Source organism: Malurus melanocephalus, unplaced genomic scaffold (genome assembly GCF_030028575.1).
Source record: "Malurus melanocephalus ecotype Western Australia unplaced genomic scaffold, MMel_1.1 scaffold_661, whole genome shotgun sequence".
Taxonomy (NCBI): domain Eukaryota; kingdom Metazoa; phylum Chordata; class Aves; order Passeriformes; family Maluridae; genus Malurus; species Malurus melanocephalus.
Window position 1 is genome coordinate 78,175 of NW_026623893.1, and position 18,354 is coordinate 96,528.

At 46.2% G+C, this 18,354-nt stretch overlaps 2 protein-coding genes across 3 annotated transcripts in view; both read right to left on the bottom strand.

Annotated features, from left to right (window-relative positions):
* Positions 1–5,456, bottom strand: part of MTF1 (metal regulatory transcription factor 1) — a 13,672-nt gene extending 8,216 nt beyond the window's left edge. The window contains exons 1-3 of the mRNA XM_057383809.1: positions 5,369–5,456; positions 4,642–5,106; positions 1–221 (exon numbers count right to left, since the gene is read on the bottom strand). Of these exons, the coding sequence (XP_057239792.1) occupies positions 1–221; positions 4,642–5,055 (635 nt within the window). The 5' untranslated portion in view covers positions 5,056–5,106; positions 5,369–5,456. The remainder of the gene's footprint in view (positions 222–4,641; positions 5,107–5,368) is intronic.
* A 98-nt stretch (positions 5,457–5,554) lies between these two features.
* Positions 5,555–18,354, bottom strand: part of INPP5B (inositol polyphosphate-5-phosphatase B) — a 16,121-nt gene continuing 3,321 nt past the window's right edge. The window contains exons 6-22 of one of the 2 annotated variants that reach the window (XM_057383816.1): positions 15,970–16,051; positions 14,459–14,629; positions 13,587–13,688; positions 13,090–13,204; positions 12,395–12,511; positions 11,896–12,083; positions 11,262–11,373; positions 10,991–11,100; positions 9,991–10,126; positions 9,411–9,521; positions 8,631–8,793; positions 8,242–8,477; positions 7,945–8,058; positions 7,513–7,597; positions 7,065–7,192; positions 6,282–6,393; positions 5,555–5,984 (exon numbers count right to left, since the gene is read on the bottom strand). In XM_057383816.1, coding sequence (XP_057239799.1) covers positions 5,860–5,984; positions 6,282–6,393; positions 7,065–7,192; positions 7,513–7,597; positions 7,945–8,058; positions 8,242–8,477; positions 8,631–8,793; positions 9,411–9,521; positions 9,991–10,126; positions 10,991–11,100; positions 11,262–11,373; positions 11,896–12,083; positions 12,395–12,511; positions 13,090–13,204; positions 13,587–13,688; positions 14,459–14,629; positions 15,970–16,051 — 2,207 coding nt within the window. In that variant the 3' untranslated portion in view covers positions 5,555–5,859. Of the gene's footprint in view, positions 5,985–6,281; positions 6,394–7,064; positions 7,193–7,512; positions 7,598–7,944; positions 8,059–8,241; positions 8,478–8,630; positions 8,794–9,410; positions 9,522–9,990; positions 10,127–10,990; positions 11,101–11,261; positions 11,374–11,895; positions 12,084–12,394; positions 12,512–13,089; positions 13,205–13,586; positions 13,689–14,458; positions 14,630–15,969; positions 16,055–18,354 lie in introns of both variants that reach the window. The other variant, XM_057383815.1, reaches the window with a different exon arrangement.

Genomic DNA, 18,354 nt, shown 5'->3' on the forward strand with positions numbered 1-18,354 from the left:
GCCTTCTCACAGCCCTGCACATCGCACTCAAACGGTTTCTCCTTGGTGTGCACCCGGACGTGGATTTTGAGGCTGTAGGAAGTGAGGAAGGCCTTGCCACAGCCCTCCTGGTTGCAGACAAAGGTGTACTCCCCACGGTGGGTTTTCTGGTGCGTGCGCAGGTTGCCGGCGGTGCTGTAGGTGCGTGGACAGCCCTCGAAGGTGCACTGGTAGCGCTTAACCTAAAGGACAAAATGCTTAATCATTTTTAATCATTTCTGGAAAGCAGACATGGTAGAACTGCAGTCAGACATCAAAGACAAGGCAACAGATTTTGACCCCAAACCCCCWAAAAACTTATTGCCATTTAATTCTCCAACAGCAACATTTCTGCTGCACTCTGTGAGGAAGGAGTGGCAYATGGGAAAGCCACTGGCCTTGCAGAACAGGAATCTAACAGAAGGGGAAAAAGGAAAAACATAACACAAAATTTTTCTAGCTAAAAATCTGATAAAATAGTTGAGAAGAACACTAAGGGGCCATCAAACCTGTCTGYTACACCCATGTGTAGCACCTGCATTTCAGTCTGATGCTTCTAGCAGAGTTACTYATTTGTGGAGCAGGGAGACAAGGGAAAATGCACTGCCTCAACACTCAAACCACTGCCCTGTGTGTTGAATTCCCATCAACACCTTGAGAGAAATACACTTTTTACCATCTTCCATGGTCTAACCACAACTCCATTCATTACTTCACTTCATTCCAAAATGGCCTTCTGAGTCTTGCTCTTTCCTTCTGTGGTTACTGAAACAGTGCCTGTAATGGATCAAATCAGGTCACAAGAACACCCAAAGACAGCTATCACAGATTTCTCTGTCTGTCACCAAGATCCCCAGGACAGTTTCACATGGAACTAGATTGGGTACCTTCCCCAGTCTCCAACAGGCACAAGGGATTGTTTAGAAGCTTCCAGTGTGCAAGTGGTAACACCTAATGAAATTTCATCCTCCCTTGTGAAGCAGAAGGAATGCACCACCTAACTGACCTCAATAAAGTTATCTGCACCATTAACCACCAGACTGATGGCTTTCATTTGACTGTTGCAGTTTGGAAACCTCAACAACTAAAAGTGACTGAGGAGCCCAAGAGAGGACTTGGCAAGTCACACCAGGTATAAATCAGGTTCTAAACAGTTCTCCATAACAAAAGAGAAATAGTTTCTTGGTTACTTCCAACCTGTCATGTTAAGGGACAAAACTGCTAGCAGGATCCCTTTAAGAAAATTCTATAAAGCTGAGTGATCTTTTGTGTATCTCCATCCATGGTCTCTTGTTGCTCCACAACAGGCTGACATTCACCTTTACCTTGGCTCTACAAAACTTGTGTATGTGAAGAACATTAAAGCATGTGAGACATAMAAGAGACCTTCACACAGAGCACAGAAACACTGAAATATGCTGGGTTTGGCTGTGATAAAGTTAATTTCCTTCACATGTATGGGCCATGTTCTGGATTTGTGCACAATACAGGGCTGATGATATAGAGATGGATTTTTTTGAGTGCTTCTCATTCCGCCCTGCCAGAAAGGGGCTTGGGGGGAACAGGGAATGGAGAGGGGACACGTTTAGGACAGCTGACCCTGACTGATGCAGGGATATCCCAACCACATGATGTCATGYTCAGTATAGAGAGCTGGGGAAGGAGGAGGAAGGAGAAGCATTTTGTGCTCCCCAGTCTCTGCTGGACATGCTGGAGCCCAGCTATCCGGGGCATGGCTCAGCTCCTGCCTGCCAGAGCAAGCAGAGAATTCATTGTTTCATGTCTTCAGCTAGCCACTCAGCATTCTCAGAGAAGGAAATAGTGAWTTCACTCTAATTTACAGTTCAAATCAGGCAGAAGCTACCAATAAATGCCCAAGAACTACAGCATGGTTACAGTGCAATTAGAAAGTTTGGTTGTGCTGAGTCAGCCCCAACACGGGGAGCACAGAGCAGTAACACTGACAGAAAACACTCATTTTACTACATGAGGAGGGTACATCATCCTTCTCAGGAATCACCAGATCCAGTACAATCTGTGTGTCAGTGCTGAAGTAAATGCTCCCTGTTACAAGTTAAGGCAGCAGGAAATTAACACTTTACAGAATATTCTCCATGATACTTCCCGTGGTACACAAGGGATGTGACACAGGCAGGAACTACCTGAAAATCATGGGTGGGTTCTGTTAAACTTTCTTGGTGTTTACATTTAGGTCTAGAAGAAAAAGGAYAATATTAATTACAGATTAAWCTGTAATTAATATTATTTATTATATATTTATTAATATTATAAACAATATTATATTGTTTGGTTCCCAGCTGYCACTGCCCATGTGTAAGGGAAGGTGTCAGTAGACAAATCAGTTTAATGGCCTGAACTCTGAACTCAGTGCTCTCCCTCCCTCAAAGGCCAAATCTTTATTTCACAAATCCTTCCAAGCACACCACAGACCACCACATTCTGAGCAAAACAAACCTTTCTGTGAAGCACCACAGCATTTAATTCTCTTTTCACATCAGTACATCAAATAAGCACTGCTTTTACACACAAAACAATCAGAGATTAATYTGAAAGCCTCACAGGTGCAGCAGCAAGAGCTTCAGGCTGCCACAACAAACAAGGCAGGATCCAACAGGCAGGACAGGGAGCAGGTGCTTTGAGGCCAAAAGCTGTGGCTTTTGCCCAGGGACAGTGAGCTGCTGCCTCTGCCAGGGGATGCTGGAAGAGCCATAACTCAGCATTTACCTCAGAAACGGGAACTTGTTGTGCAACAGCTAACAGGGCTGGCGGAAGCAGAGCCTCACACCCTGGTCCAAAGTCTACAGTAACTGCTCCATTTGCCTTTAACTCCTCCTGAGCTTATAACATTCCCCCTAAATGGCTACATTTTCTGTCTCATCACTAAACAAAGAATTAATGAATTTGAAATACAAAACTGTAATCACGATAGCTCTTACCAACAGAATTACAGTGAGAGACATAATAGAACAAAAAAAAAAGGTAACTGAAGTGCAAAACCCTCTTTTCAGCTTCATAAATGTCTAAGACTGAACTGAAAATATAAGACTTTTAAACAGTTATCTCAAGTGTTAAAGATGCTGCAGACATTTTGGAAGCACCAAAGAATTCAGCTGCTGATTTTCAGAGATAAGCCAGATATTCAGGGGCTTTAGAGCTTTCCTTTCCCCACCTCCAGACAACTTGTCAGACTTTTGAAACAACAGGCAAAAAGGCTTTTCAKAAGATGGAAGTTTCACACGTGCTCAGAGCTCACTGCCATTGCTTATATGTTATGGTATCACTGCCCCCTGCTCTGGGAAATCAATTCCAGAAATGGAAAATAAATTCACATAAAGGATTTTATTAGGAAATTCCACAGGTTACAAGCCTTCTCTAAAAAGCAACACTGAAAAAATAAAGTCATTTTGATTGCATGCACAGCCATTGACTCTGTTTAGCTCCCTGCTCTGGGAGCTAAACAGAGTCCCACAAAGAGGACAGAAAGTACCCACATGACTGACAGAGAAAGTTAAATATTTCAAGCAGCTACAGTCTGCAAATCCTAGTGTGAATAACTGACAGAAAGAGACTCAAACATGCTTGCAGAACACACAGTCCAGGCGTTCCCCAGCTGCAGAGCTGACCCCACCTCCAGCCCCGTTTCCCAGTACTCAGCACACGATGGTGACAGTTCTCTGTTGATGGACACATTCAGTGTCACAGCCAGGGCTCAGTGCTGCAGCACTTTCCYTCTTGGTTGCACAAATACTTGGTGGTGCTACCACTGACACTRGCACAGACACTTGGACTCATCCATCACCTCTCACCTAACTCAGGCACAACAACAAAGGAGCACTAGGCTGTCCCTGAGCTGCTGTCACAGTCAATTTTCCTTTGCTCTTACACCCAAAGAGTCCCAGGACAAGCCCCCACCATTGATGCATCCAGGTAGAATTCATTAAGGAAACAGAATTAAGAGTAAATTCCATTTTAACCATGCAGGCTGATCTGAGTTTTCAAAATACATCAGATGGCAGCTTAAAGCTTCCCTCTTCTTCTCAGTTTCCCTGTGACACAATAAAACTCACTCCCAAGTAATTTAAAGTTTGGCATTTCACATTTGGTACTCCAACTCCCAAAAGTGGCCTGGCCCTTAGCTGTGACCTGCATGTGCTTTTCTCAAGAATGWGGACAAACCCAGAGTAACAGCTCAGATTGTTTCAGCTACCTCTGAAATAACAAAATCATCACCCAACCAGAAGAAAACCAGAAGATSACTAAAATGACACACATGGCTGACACAAAGGTGTCAGTGCCACACCCTCCTGCCATCCAGTGTCACAAAGTGCCTCCTGGCAGGTTCCTAGGACAGCAGGTGGTGTTAGAAAGAGAAGGGATGGCTCTGGCAGCTCTGCTGGGACATGGTTCTGCCCATCACACACAGCACAGCTGGGGCTGACAAGAGCAGATTTAGTGAAAGGTAGCTCACTGCATCACATAAAACCTCTCAAGCAAAACTCCTGCCTGTCTCATGAAAAACAATCTTGGGAAAGCACATTTTCAAAGTTTTTAAGAGTAAAACCACAAGAGGCATAAAACCCAGAATGACATTTAGCTACTCACTTCCTTACGCTTGGTTTCTGGGCACTCAGACTGCAAAGTGAGTGTTGCTCCTTCGATGTTTCTTGGCATAGGAGTTGAACCAGGATTTATTGTTAGATGGATCTGATCTGGAGAAATAATATGTTGCACATAACCTTGTGACATTCCTTCATGATCTGCTATTAAATGAAATCCTTCTTCATGACCCTCCGGTAAAAAAGGCAAGTGATCACCACACTGTCCTTCATCCTCCTCATCCTCCAGCACGCTGTGGTCCTGCTCTATGAGCACAGTTGTCCTGTCATAAACCGTCCCGGATGAGGAAGACACCAGCCCGTTTTTGTCAGCAAACCTCATCATATTGTCATCTTGGGCTAAATCGTCTTCTTCCACTTCATAGCAGATGACGTTGCCCTCGGGACTGTTCTCGCCCATGGCTCCGCGCCTCTCACCGCGCTACCGGGAGCGCCGGCCGGAACGACTCATCTGCAACACAAGGACAGGCGGGGTGGTCAGGCGGCTCGGCCTGGCGGGCCCGGGCCCCGCTCCGCTCGCAGGCACAGCCCCGGGGCAGCCGGTGGCGGCGGGGCCGGGCCGGGCCGAGCGCGGCGGTCCCGCCCCGAGCGCGGTACTATCCCCGCCCGGTTCAGTCCACTCCCGCCAAGAACCACTAGCGGTGCCCGCGCTGGCCCCGCCGCTCCGGCCCGKCCCGTCCCTCCCCGTTCCTCCCGYYCCCTTTCCCCCTCACCCGCTCACCGGGTGCCGGCGGCGGCTCCTTCCCCGCCCCAGCGGCACCATGATCGCCGCGACMCACTTCCGCTTCCGGCCGCGGGGGCCGCCGGGAGCGCCGCGCCCGCCGCGGGGGCTGCCGGGACAGGAAGGGCGGCGGAGCACAGCGCCCCCGCGCGGCCGGACGCGACTGACAGGGCCCAGGCCGGCAAAACACGCCAATCTTTTTTATTTAAATAGCAGGGACTTCAAAACTCTTTGTTTTTTTTTAACATGTTAAATAAAATACAGTGTAAAATATCCGCTTTCATATTTTTACTTCTCTACATACAGCTTATTTAGAATCTTTATATACTTTACAGTGTAATCAGGTGTGGAACTGCCTGATCTCTGCCCTCAAAAGCAATAGATTGTATAAAATACTGTGATATCAAAAAAGCGTCAGTGTAATGTACAAAAAAATATTTTTTACAGAAATTTGATCTCTAAAAGTCAGATTGCATCTGAGATTCATGGTAAATCATCTTCTCTGAGGAGGAACTGACGGATGAATTGCTGAGCTTTCCTCTTCTCAGCAATGTCGGGTGTGGGATGTCCGGCAGGAGGTCGCAGTAACAAACCACCAAACACGCTGGCTGCAGGGAAAAGACACACAGTGAGAGCCTGGCAGGCATCAGGGACCACTCCACCAACTCCAATTTCAGGGAAGAACAGCTGGCTTTGCAGTAAGGTAGGAAAAAAATTATGATCCCCACATCTCTGGGTCATTTTCCTGCTTTTTTGACCTCTGGGTCAAAGCTCCTGCTTTCCTACAGACTGTTCACTTACAATAAAATGTTCAAAGCCACGACTGCACTCGGTTGTGTGCAGTGTTTTGTTGCCCTAACTGCGCAGCCCCTCTGAACAGAGAGCTTTATTTTGTTTTGTCTTACCAAGAAYATTCACATCCAAATGGTTTTTCCCTGAATTCTTCAGTAGCTCTCGTAGAAATGCCATCAGATATTCAAACACATTTTTATGGCACGCTGGCAGGTCAGAGATAATCTGAGGAGGGAAAACCCCAACGTTTTTATTGCAGATACAGCTGCACCTGCTCCCACCATCCCCATGAAAGGAATGAGAAGGKAGTGTCTTTACAAACAGACTCTGACTCTGGGGTGRGATAARGCTGATATTGGGAGATAGAAAGAAAAAATAGGAAGGATTTGCATAGGAATTCTAGTGATTGGCTTACCCCAGTCTATGTTAATAGACTAYSAGAGCAGAGACACAGAGATGGATATTGRMAGGGGGCAATGTATGATAGAAGGGGGGTTTCATCAGGCGTTTTGGGGAGCCTGTAACTTTCAAGTACCTCAGCCAATGGGGAAARAGAGAGGGAACKGCAGCCGGGAAATTGGGATAAAAGGAGGCTGCRTCCTCTATGAATTKGAGAGACCCCATGRGAAATGCCCATGACCTCTCCCTTTATTCATGAATAAAGTTRCRSRACTCCTCTGTCTCCTTTTTGGACATAAACCYCTAGTGCTTKTGGATTAATTTTCSTAACACCCATTTGCAGCTCTCAACAGCTCTCCATAMCACAGAAGCTTCCAGAACCCTGCTATTACCAGATGATGAAGTTACTGAGAGCAAAGCCCCATTACTGGTGTAGCAGAGGACAGTTTGCCCTCCCTTGGGACCTGGAGCTGTTTCCCCAGTGAAGCCAGCAGTACCTGGCAGCTCAGGCTGTAGTTGCTGGCGCTCTCCAGGCACGAGCTGTAGAACCTGCAGCAGATGACAGGCTCAGGAAGGCTCTCCAGGAACAGCAGCAGGGCCTCTGCCACCGAGTGATTGCTGCCCACTGATCCAAACATGGTTAAGGAACAGCACAGCACTGTCCTATTTCTGGGCTGGTCCTATTTCTGCTGAAACATGAATGAACTTTTGGTTAGGTGTTCCAGAACTCTGCCTACAGCTCACAGCTTTGGGTTAATCCCCCTTCAGGTTAATCCCAGTAAATTACTTGTGTAATTTACTGATGTCACCAGGACTCAGCAGAAGCTTTGAGAGCAATGACACAGAGCTACAAGGAAACACAGAGAGACAGCAACTGAAACACCTCTGTCAGTTTTGGTCACTCTGGCACAGTGAGCTTTCCTGGACATCATTCTAAAAGGATACAGAGGGTATCATACATTCCCTTGTCCAAACAGTCTCGGATTTGCTCAAATTCAGATCTGAGGCCGGGCTGTTGAAACAGGTCCTCCTGCAAAGACATCCCTTTCTTAGTCCAAGGAAAGTAGAAGATTTTTGGGTAAAAAGAGCAATGTCCTTATGATCTGCCTGGAAAAACCTCTCCAAATTGGTGATTATCAGCCAAGCTCAGCACAAACAGCTCTAGGAAGGCTGTGGCACTGCAGTGAGAGCAGTGCAGGAGGACACTGCTGATGTCTGAACACACAGACACAGTCACTAGCACCAAACAGWACAACCAGGATCACTTATCTCCCACAGCCTTTGACACACCCTTAGCTTGCAGTGACTGCTATCAACAGTATCTTCTTCAAAACTTAACCTAATGCAAACAATTCATTTTGTGTTTCCAGTGCCAACCTGCTGGGAAGCGTTGCGATTCAAGTGATCCACCATCATCCACAGCTCTTTTGGGATGTCCATGGGCTTTTCAGCTTGGGCAGGATCATCACTCATGTCCAGTGGCATCAGGGTCTGAGGGAGGGCAGCGTGGGCAGGGGAGAGACAAACAAAAGGTAGTTAGCCAAAGTTCTTATGCAACCTGGCAAAAATCCTTCACAAAGCTTATACTTGAGAATTGAGACTTCTTAATAAAAACAGACCTTAACACCTAGTTTTAATACTCTTGTTTGGAAAAGAATCTTGTCTTTAACTCACAAGTCTCCGAATGGATTCTGCTGRCATGTCCTGGATTGGTTCCCTCATGTAACACAGCGTGTGGATGGGAGACCCAAAGCAACTTGGCAAATAGTTGCCTGTTACAGAYAGAAAATAATCCTTCCCTCTGACAAGATGTAAGACTAAGATATCTTCAAGYTTTTCCTCTCCAGAGTTTAAGCGAGTAGCTGTTGATTTATTAACAAACACCTCCAGCTCAACTGTGATCTCAGCATCTGCCAGAAGATGATAAAAAACCCACTCAGTTACAACCAGTATTAAACCAACAGCCTGCCAACAGGCACAGCACTCTCAGAAATGKAGAGAGAACTACGCCAGAAGGGGACAATACCATCTCATTAACATGAGACAAACAAGGAGGAGCTCACCTGAGAGTAAGAAGCCCTTGCTGGGATTAGCAATCAGCCACTCCTTGCAATAGGTTTGCTCATCTGGTTTGTTGATAAATTCAAACTGRCAGGGCACTTGGCCATTGCGGATTGTAAACCTCTCTACCTGCAGCTGCATATATTTAACATCCTCAAAATGGATCTAGAAACAAATGTCATCAGCATCATTAGCCCATTCACCTTGCTGAGCAGCAATTCTGGTTCTGTGGTTTAATTATTAAGCAGCAAGACAACTAAATTAACCCCTTGCTCCCATATCCCATTTCTTCCAGGACTGCATAGGATCACCCCTTGCTTACTCTGAATGCCAAAGTCCTTTGCATCAGTGGGCCCTTTAAAACAAATCCTCCTCTCAAATAACTACAATAAAATTGAGAACAAAATTGCTGTAGCCTCAAATGTCTCCTGGGCTTATCTTTATAGCCCCAACACACAAAGCAAATGCTGGTTTGTGACCTTCTCCAGATCCTTACATTTTATGTTTGAAAGAGCAAGCCAGAGCAAGGGTCACAAACCACCTTTTTACTTTCTCTCCTCCCACCTCAGGCAATGACACAGCCCGTGTTTCAAGCCTTGGACTGCGAATGGAATTCACCGACATCTAAATAGGAACAAAGATTCCTCGGGCTCGTAAACAGAGAACTGCTGGACCTTCTACTTTTTGGAACCAGACCTCAGGGTCTAGAATTCACCTTCTGCTGCTGGGGTCTAGGGTTGCTCAGGTCCTTCAGAGAGTGCTGCCACATGACCATGCCCTACCTCTCTGCGGGACAGTGTCACYGATGGAATGTTGGCGTTCTCCAGCTTATCCAGGGAGCGGACGATTTCCTCAAAGGCTTTTCGATAGAGCTCCTCATTCACAACTTTCACCTGGAAAGGACACACACTGCACCAGCTGGCATTTGCTGTGCCTCTGCAGAACAGCTGGAACACAGCTGGAAATATGGGAAGTGATTTGATTTTAGCAGCATGCTGGAGTATACAACACAGGTAATGGGCAGAGCTGCTTGGAGCACTAATCTCCAGGATCTTCTCAGTAAAGGACTTTGCCATAACTAACAAGAGTCACTCAGTCAGCACTAGATCAACATTTTTTTTCCCTCAGAAAAAATAAGAAGCTTGACAACACACTACTGTGTTCCCAGAGAACATGAGCAGCTATTGAGGCCTTGTCCTGCTTAAGCAGAGTATCATTTACACAACCCTTGCTTACTGTGATCAACAATCCCTCTCATATCCGATCCAGCCCACCTTTCAAGCCATTGTTTTCTGCAGATGCCATGAAAGCAGGAGAGGGAAATCAGCACGCAGGGGATGAGGWCAGCACTGATGTACTTACCCCAATATCAAACACAGAGCTCACTGGCTTGTGGTCACTGAGCTTCAGAGCCATGTGGCTGCGATAGCTCAGCTGGGCAATGTTCTGCCCTTTCCAGAGTATCCGATCACACCACGCTGGAACACGACACTTCTCACTGAAACAGAGGCAAAAAAATCACCATTTCCACGCACAGTTCAGGTGCAGTAACAACACAGGGCAGAACACTGCTCACCAGAGATGGGAGTTTCTTGCCATGGCCTGGAGCTCATTCTCTATCAAAGTGGCATTTCTAAGTTTCTTTGTGTAGATATAAAAAGTTTGAGTGTCTATTAAAAGGTAGCAAAGCTCATTCTTTACTTGCTACATCCTCAAAAGTGCAAGATACAATTAACATACAAATCAATACTCAGGTATTTTTGACCAAAAGAGCCATGAAAAATAAACACTCAGGCTCTACATTTAAAGTTTGCATTTATTGTTTTCACTGACTGCTGCACAGATTTCATTCCTGCACTTGCAGCTGAAGCTCCTGGTTTGCTAAGRGTAGAGGAGCTGCTCTGTGTATAGAGCATTACAAGAAGGATGGCTCTCATAGGCTTTTGAAGAACAACACAGCTGACCCCATGTCAACCCTGGCTGCTCTCATCTGAGCAGATAGAGGAGAGATCAGCAAAAATGAGATCCTAAAAAATTTGCTTGGGAAAAAAACCAACAAACCAGACAAAAGATAAGTAAACTAGCTAAAAGGATTCCTTAGGTTTGTACACCTCTAAGAGGAAACCTAACAGGATTATTACTGGAAAAACAAAGATTAGGAATATGTGACAAATAGCTGTGGGAGAAAAACATCGTAGACATTAACAGGAGATGAATTTTGGGGTGAAGGGAAAGAATCAGAAATGATCTCAGAACTGTTCCCAYTTACAGCCATTAGACCTGCAATTTTTTTAGCCTGGTTTTTACTTCCTTCCGTGATAACATCAGCCATTTTTTGCATCACATCTGATGGTCACTGTACCTTGTGTCCCAGTCATCACAGCCAGCATCATACTTGTACGTTGGCTGGAAAGAGATCTCTCCCTCTGTGAAGCCTTCAAAGACTGCATTTGCCTTCATTTGCCTCTTCAGCTACAACAGAAGAAAAGACGAAAACCTTAATTTTAGATATACCTAAGCAGAGTTTCCATATGGAGTAAAAGGGAGACATTGAGCACAGAGAAGGCCTAGGAGTTGTGTGGTTTGTACCAAGCACCCTCAGCACCATGAGCAGGCAGCTGAGACATCAGTACCTGGTCATACTGGCAAAGCTCTAGAAATGCTTTCTCCTCTACAAGCTGCTTCACTTTTGCCACATCCAGTTCGTCCAGCCGATAGTTGAGGTCCCCCAGCCAAAGGATCACACTAAAAGACAACAAACACCAGCATGTACAGAGAGCTGAACTGCCCCAGAGCACAGYCAGCCTGGGCAGCAGCTCCACTCTGCAGCTCTGGGGCTCTCCCCATCACAACCCCTCTGATGAGAGCAGCCACACTGCTCTCTTCAGAGACAAGAAGAGTGAAAACTTGAAAGAGAAGCTACCTTTTTTATTTTTCCCATTGTTGATCACATTTGTCACTGTCCCTTAATAACTGGTGCTGTTGCTACTCCACAGTGACTGAATYCCACAGCTGGGGAAATCAGTGCTTATTCCTGCCCCATTCCCTCTCCAGGCTTGAGACTAAAACAAGCCTTAGGAGAGCTTAAGGCAACAAGTGACCTGTCAGAACTGTGAGTGTGGGTGAGCCCTGTCCAGACCAGGAAAAGCATTTCTGGCCCTTCCAGCTGCCGTTCGTGCCACTGGGTGCCCCTCCTTAATCCCCAGCACATTCACAAGGTGCTCCCTTGCACATGCCCTGATTCCCACAGCCAGCTGGGAAACATACTCGTGTTTGCCAATGGTGAGAGGGGGCAAATTGGGATCTGACTGGCAGAACTGCATCCGAGAGCAGATGTCTTTGAAGTCCTGGTTCCTCCGCTCGTATTCCTCTGTGTGAGCTGCGAGGTGAGAATTCACAATGCACACGCTGGTGTTATGGAATTTAAACCTGATGGCAACACCACCTTTGTTACCCTGAAAGATAAAAACAAAGACATTGGTCAGAAGCTTTTACACTGGAGATGAATAACTAAAACAGAAGAGTTTGAGACAGAGTGTTTCATTCTGGAGGAAGGAATAGGCTGAAAATCCTCATTAGTGATTACTCCTTTGAGCATTGGCAAGCCCCTGGCAGTTCCCTCTCACAGTGCCCTGAGCTAGCACAGGGATTGCACTATCTGCCTCTAGAGGCAGCCACAGTCCTTAACTGGAGGAACAACCATTGCATCCAAGGAGGGGGGCTCTTCCAAATCTCAGCCCTTCTCATGCACAGTGGCCATTCTTACCATCCTCCCCATGATTCCAGTTCCCACAGTCTCAACTTCCACCTCGGAGATGTTCAAAGCAAGGTCTGCCTTCACATACAACAGGAGCATGATCCCCACCAGCCGCACAAGTTTCACCTGAAAAACAGACCCTGGTCCATTCAATGCTGTAATGGAAGAGGTTTGCTGAGAGAAGGCACAYTGCCCCCATCCATAGCATGGGACAGCAAAAAGGAAGTTCCAGGATCATCCAGTGCACYAGCAGGGCTCACAGTGCACAGGCCCCAGCAGCACAGCCCAGGAAGGAGCTGGAGCAGCATCAATAAAGGAAGTTGAAGCCCAAAGCAAGAGCTACAGCACAGGCCCATGGAAGGAACTTCCCTTAAACAACAGAGACAAGAGATGAARCAAACCTATGGAACAGGAGCTAAGATATAAGCAGTATTCCTACCAAAACACCTTCACATTCCACCACGCATTGTGGACAGACATGGAAGAAGGTACAAAACTTCCTATTCTCCTTCCCCAAAACAGCAGGAGCTCCCTTTATGTGGGGAAGGCTCTGGTTCCCATCCTGCACCCTGCACAGGAACACTAYCTACAGAACCTGCAGAGCCTCCGAAGGCACAGCCATTGAGAACGAGAGAAAGCAAAGGGAAAAGAGGCCCAAGTGGAAAATGATTCCACATTCAAACCTCCCCAAAAGCCACATTTACCTTTGCATATTTGGCATCTGGGTGAAGRCTATCAGTTACAGCTTTAAACCATTCTTCTTCCTTCGGTGTGTCATTGAAAAAGAAGGCTTCTTTAGTCAGATCAAGCTCCTGGAAACTGYGTTAGAGGAAGGAACCCATGGATGCATGCACTTGTTTATAACCCTACAACCCTTTCTCTGGGAAAGAACTAAATCTATTTATACTCCCTAAATTTGTAATTGCAAACTCAAATTCAGTTATGCTGATTGTAGAGGTCTATTAAATGTAAACTAAATTACTGTCAGTATTACATCAAATGGCATAAAGGATTTTGTAACACGTAAGAGGTCAAACCCTACCGGACCAACAGCCCTTACTGGCTCCACACCCACCCTGGAGCTGGGCAATGCCCTACAGCAGTGCCAACATTCCTGTGGTGTCCTGGCTGAACTCCACCGTGTGGCAGATCTGCCAGCACAGTCCAGCTTTGTGAGGATGGGCCAGGGAGAGACACTCACCCCACRCAGTAAATGTCTGGAGGCTCCACATCACACCTCAGCCAAGGCTGCAGGCTCTCCGTGGGGGACTGACCATTCACGTTGTATGTCCCAACAAAAACCCTGCAAAGACAGTGACAGAATCCCAGAGCTGCAAACTGCAGAGCCCARTAAATAGCWCTGYTATTAACAGGTAAATAATGTTCCATAGAACTAACATATTGCAGAACCCAGTAAATAGCCCTGCTATTAACAGGTAAATAATGTTCCATAKAACTAACATATTRMYAGRGAAAATTAAGAAAAGYRACAAAGTTTAAATCCCTAAAATTATTTAACTGCAGCTGCACCTTTACAGAYGCATTTTTACAGAAGAACACATTGTTATACACAAAGTATTAAAGAAAAAATAAGAGTGTAGCCATGCAGTAGCAGTTTGAAATTATAAATTCACAGAATGAAATGATAAAACAATTTCAAACACAGTAAAGTTAAGGTCCTGATTATATCTTTCACTCAAACTCTTTCTCATGAGCTTATTGGAACAACTACAAGATAAGCAGTGGACAGAAGTGGACAGGGAGAAGGATGGAGTGCACAGAGCTGACGCGTTTCCAGACACTGTCTAAAATAAGCACAGAAAAAAAGTGACTTCAAAAAGGCCATTTCCTCCACAAGAACCACAAGGCAAGTCCTGACAGAGACATAAATGAAATYCTRCTCTGCCCATGCCTAAATGTGGATYGAAAACTGTTCTGGAAAGTATGGATCATACTTTTCTTCAGAATTTCCTATTTGTGGGGACACAGGATGAAGTAAYAGATGAGTTATTCTGACAGTCTGTGCTAAATTACAACCCACAAAAGTAAACACTTCTCAGGAATGATCATTACCTGTAGTTCTGGATGTGTGTGTAGGAGTCCTCCATCTGCACAAGCTGAGATTTAACGATAGTATCTCTTAGTCCAAACTTTGGTTCAGACAAGATTGAGGCCTTGTTCGAMGGCATGACACGGGAGGCCCGAACTTGTTCAGTTCTCATTTCAGGCTTGAGTTTGTTTTGCCTGCAAATGAAAGCGAAAGCACAGATAAAGTCCAGCGTGTCCACACACCCTAACTTGTATATTTCTGCCACAGAGGCCTTAATTCACATTTTCCTGTCTGTTCACTAAAGACAGATAACATTTGGGATAAGCCAAGAAGACTGAAATGAGCATTTCCTAGCAGGGTTGATATCTCCAGACAAAACCAGTTTAACTAACTGAAATAACAAATGGTTTTCACCATCTTGGTGCAGCCTGTTGATGCAAAGCAGGCCTTACCCACACCTGGATAATGACACAAAACCTGTACACCTTCCCTGCTTACTGGAGCAAGGAGAGGGAAATCTCATCTGCCTCTGCTCAGCCCTTCTGACCTCAGCCAGAGAATGAAGAACTGTGTTTGTTTATAAAGCCTTCTGGTGGAAATCTTCCAGCTCTGCCCAGAGTGGGTGGAGGTAGAGGTGGTTTTACTTTGTGTCTCCCGGTTTTGCAAACTCCCTTTGCAACAGGAATAATGCCTCAGCTTGGGAGTTCCCACCAGCAATTGGATGGTATAAATTTAAGGTCAGCAACCTGTACTGTGCAGTGCCAAGGACAAACACTGAATGATATGCATCAGGGTCCACAAAGTCCTGGGAACTGAAAAATGAAACTGTAACATTCAAAGAGTATATCTATGAGACACAGTGGCTCTAAGCCAAAGCTCTCTGAATTCAAAATAAACAATGCTAGCAGGTCCTGTCCCACTAAACAGCCAAAATACGCCCAAAYAGGGCACTGGCAGGATTTTCTCTGAGGGAGTGGAATGAATTTTTTGATAATGTTTTGACAGTATGCTTATGCTGAACTTTTTTCTCTCTTAACTGGAAGCTGCAGATTGTCATCTCAAGAAGTTGCCAGCTTCTGCTCTAGACCTCTCTGCCTCTGTGCACTGACTTGCCATGGCCACCAGCAGATGGAACTGATAACGTGGCCACAGGATTGCTGCAGCACAGGGTGCAGAGCTCACCCACTGGCACCAGGGACACTCCTTTCCCTTCCCCTCTGTGTCACAAACCCACATCACCAGAAAAACCCAGATCACCAAGCTCAGACAGAGAGCCCTCTGCACATTCTGATCCTTTCTCCAGACATCAAAGCCCCAACCATTTGCCAAACCCAGTTCATTCCATCCATACACAATCACCCAGGACCCAGAACGTTGGTTTTCCCTGTGTTTACTGCGAGGAGGGAGGCACAGCTRAAACAGCACAGAAATGTGGCCACCACTGTTACTCCTCACTCARCCTTCCACAAGGAGCTGATGTGCAGAGCTCCCTTCAGCTGCAGCACCAAACCTGCACACGGTGGAGATGCTGTACCTGGGAGCACTTCTGTCAGTGCTGTCATGCCTGCAGCTCTGACTGACTGCAGCCTTTTTTCCATTTTGTTCAGAGCCGACCACTTCTGGAAAAAAAAACCAACAAAAAAAACCAAAAAGTTTCACTTTAGACACACAATGTTCTTCAATTTATCAACATGCTTATGTAAACACTGGCAAAAATCTGTGGGCAGAAAATAATTAAGAATTGTGTGGAAAAACAAAGTACCCCACRTTCTCTCTTTCAGCAATATGACAGATTTAGCTTACTCTGACCCAAGTGTTCTGTGATGATGCAGCTTCCCCTGCAGAGGAAGAACTGACAGAAGCCACAGAGAGCAGCAGAACCACTGTCCACTGTGGAAGCACTTGCTGCTGGCTCTCCTTTGCAGCTAAGCTGAAGCAGGACTTAGCAGCACAAAATCCAGGGCTTTACCCCAGGAATCTGAAAAATGTATGTTAATAGCAGATTTTTCCTTGCTGAATAAAGACAGGAAATACAAAGAAAGAGGGAAAAAAAGGAAAGAAACAAACCCCCATTTAAAAAGTTTCTACCTATCTGAAAATACTCAGCGAGGCACAGGTATCTCCCCCCTTGAGACAGTACAGAGTTCACCACAAACTCACTGAACCTCAGCAGAAACATCTGCCTCAATGCAAACTGCAAAAAGTCCTAAAACAGTGACAGGGCTGCGACCACACAGATCTAACTAACCACAGCAGTGACACTAAACACATCACAATACCTCAGCAAAACTTGACCAGTCTTTCAGCATTTTGTTTCAGTTACAACATTCTGCTCCGACATGTAGCAAAATAACAGTTAAAAAAGAGGATTCTGGGGAGGTGCCTGTGTTTAAGATGCAGCACCGGCTATCTTAAAAACATGCTCTTTAGCACAAAAATCTAACGACAATGTAGGAATTGTTAAGACTGTTGGGTTCTAGGCATTCAGCTGAGCTTCTCCTTCAGTGAACACAATCCATAAAAAATTAAGATGTTATTGCTGTCACAGAACATTCTGCAGAACAGGAGCGCAAAMCAGAAATAGAACTTGAAGTACTTCACCCAGGCCCTCGGGATACACACCAGCTGGCAAGAAGCGGCCAAATTCTCAGCCTGGAAAACCTCTTCTGCCCAAGAACCCTCTGAGAATAGATTGTGTAAGAGGATTTATCAGAGCTTGGATGCAGAAGAGCATGCGCCTGAAACCTCACTGCAGATCACACAGCTCAAGCCAAGCACAATTGACCAGGAGCACACAGAGATGCACTGGGAAGTGTGGGCCAGGGCATTGAGAACTCAATTAATACTCCTTGGACCTCTGCAAGTGCTCTCGATAACAACCATGCAACATCYCTTGAGAGTGAGTGACAGGAACCAGCCTGAACCTTCACCTTAATAGTCAATGGTTACTTTTGTGCCGAGAAGGGAGCAGATTCCCAGGCTTTATTACCACATGGGTCCATGCCACTGGCAGAAGGCAGAAGGCATTATTGCAGAATGGAAAGACATGTGAGTCTGCTGCTGGCACAATTGCTACGTGAGCAAAAGATCAGAGTCATACATCACACCATGCATTCTAACCTCAGGGGCGAGAATCAGCTTTAGGTAGGATTCTCCTAAGAAAGAGATTAACCTTAGAAAAGGGCTGTTTCCTTCAGATAAATTTATATCTAGCCCGAGATTTCCATAGTCAAAGGGATCTATGTGGTAGCACTCTGAAGTGGAATAATGACCTTGTTCAGTAATTGAATTGAGTACAGAAATACAGAGCTRCATGCAGAGATCACAGGAGGTCTCAATTGCACAGGATTTGCAGTTAAATGAGATTCAACCAGTAATAAAGGCATTCATGTTAAAAATGTRCATTATAGTACAGCAGGAAAACGTATYATATCTCCTGGATAAAACASGATTCATGCTTGGCGTCCAAAGAGRAGAATTAAATGCAATGAGAAAAGCCCACCTAAACGCAGCAGGGTACAGCAGAAATAGCAACACTCAGGTTTTGAACCCCATACTGACTTCCAGGAATTACTTTAGCTCYGAATCTCACACGTGCACTCCGCAAAAGCGGGAAACGCCGCTGGGAAACAAGCACTGGGAGCGGCGGAGAGGAGGCGCCGAGAGAACGCGGCCCTTCCCGGGGGAGCCGAGCGGGGAGGGTGCCCCGGTGAGCAGAGCCCGGTGCCCGGTGGCGGCTCCGCTCCCGCTGCCCGCGACGGAGCGGCCCCGGAACGCCGCGGGAGCCGCGACAGAGCTGCCCCCGAGCCTCCCGCCCCCAGAGCGCCCGGAGCGGCGAGCGGGCTGTCAGCCCGGCCCGGGCCCGGCCTCGCCTCCCCGACAGACACCGCTCGGGCAGCGCGGCCCCCTCGCCCGCCCC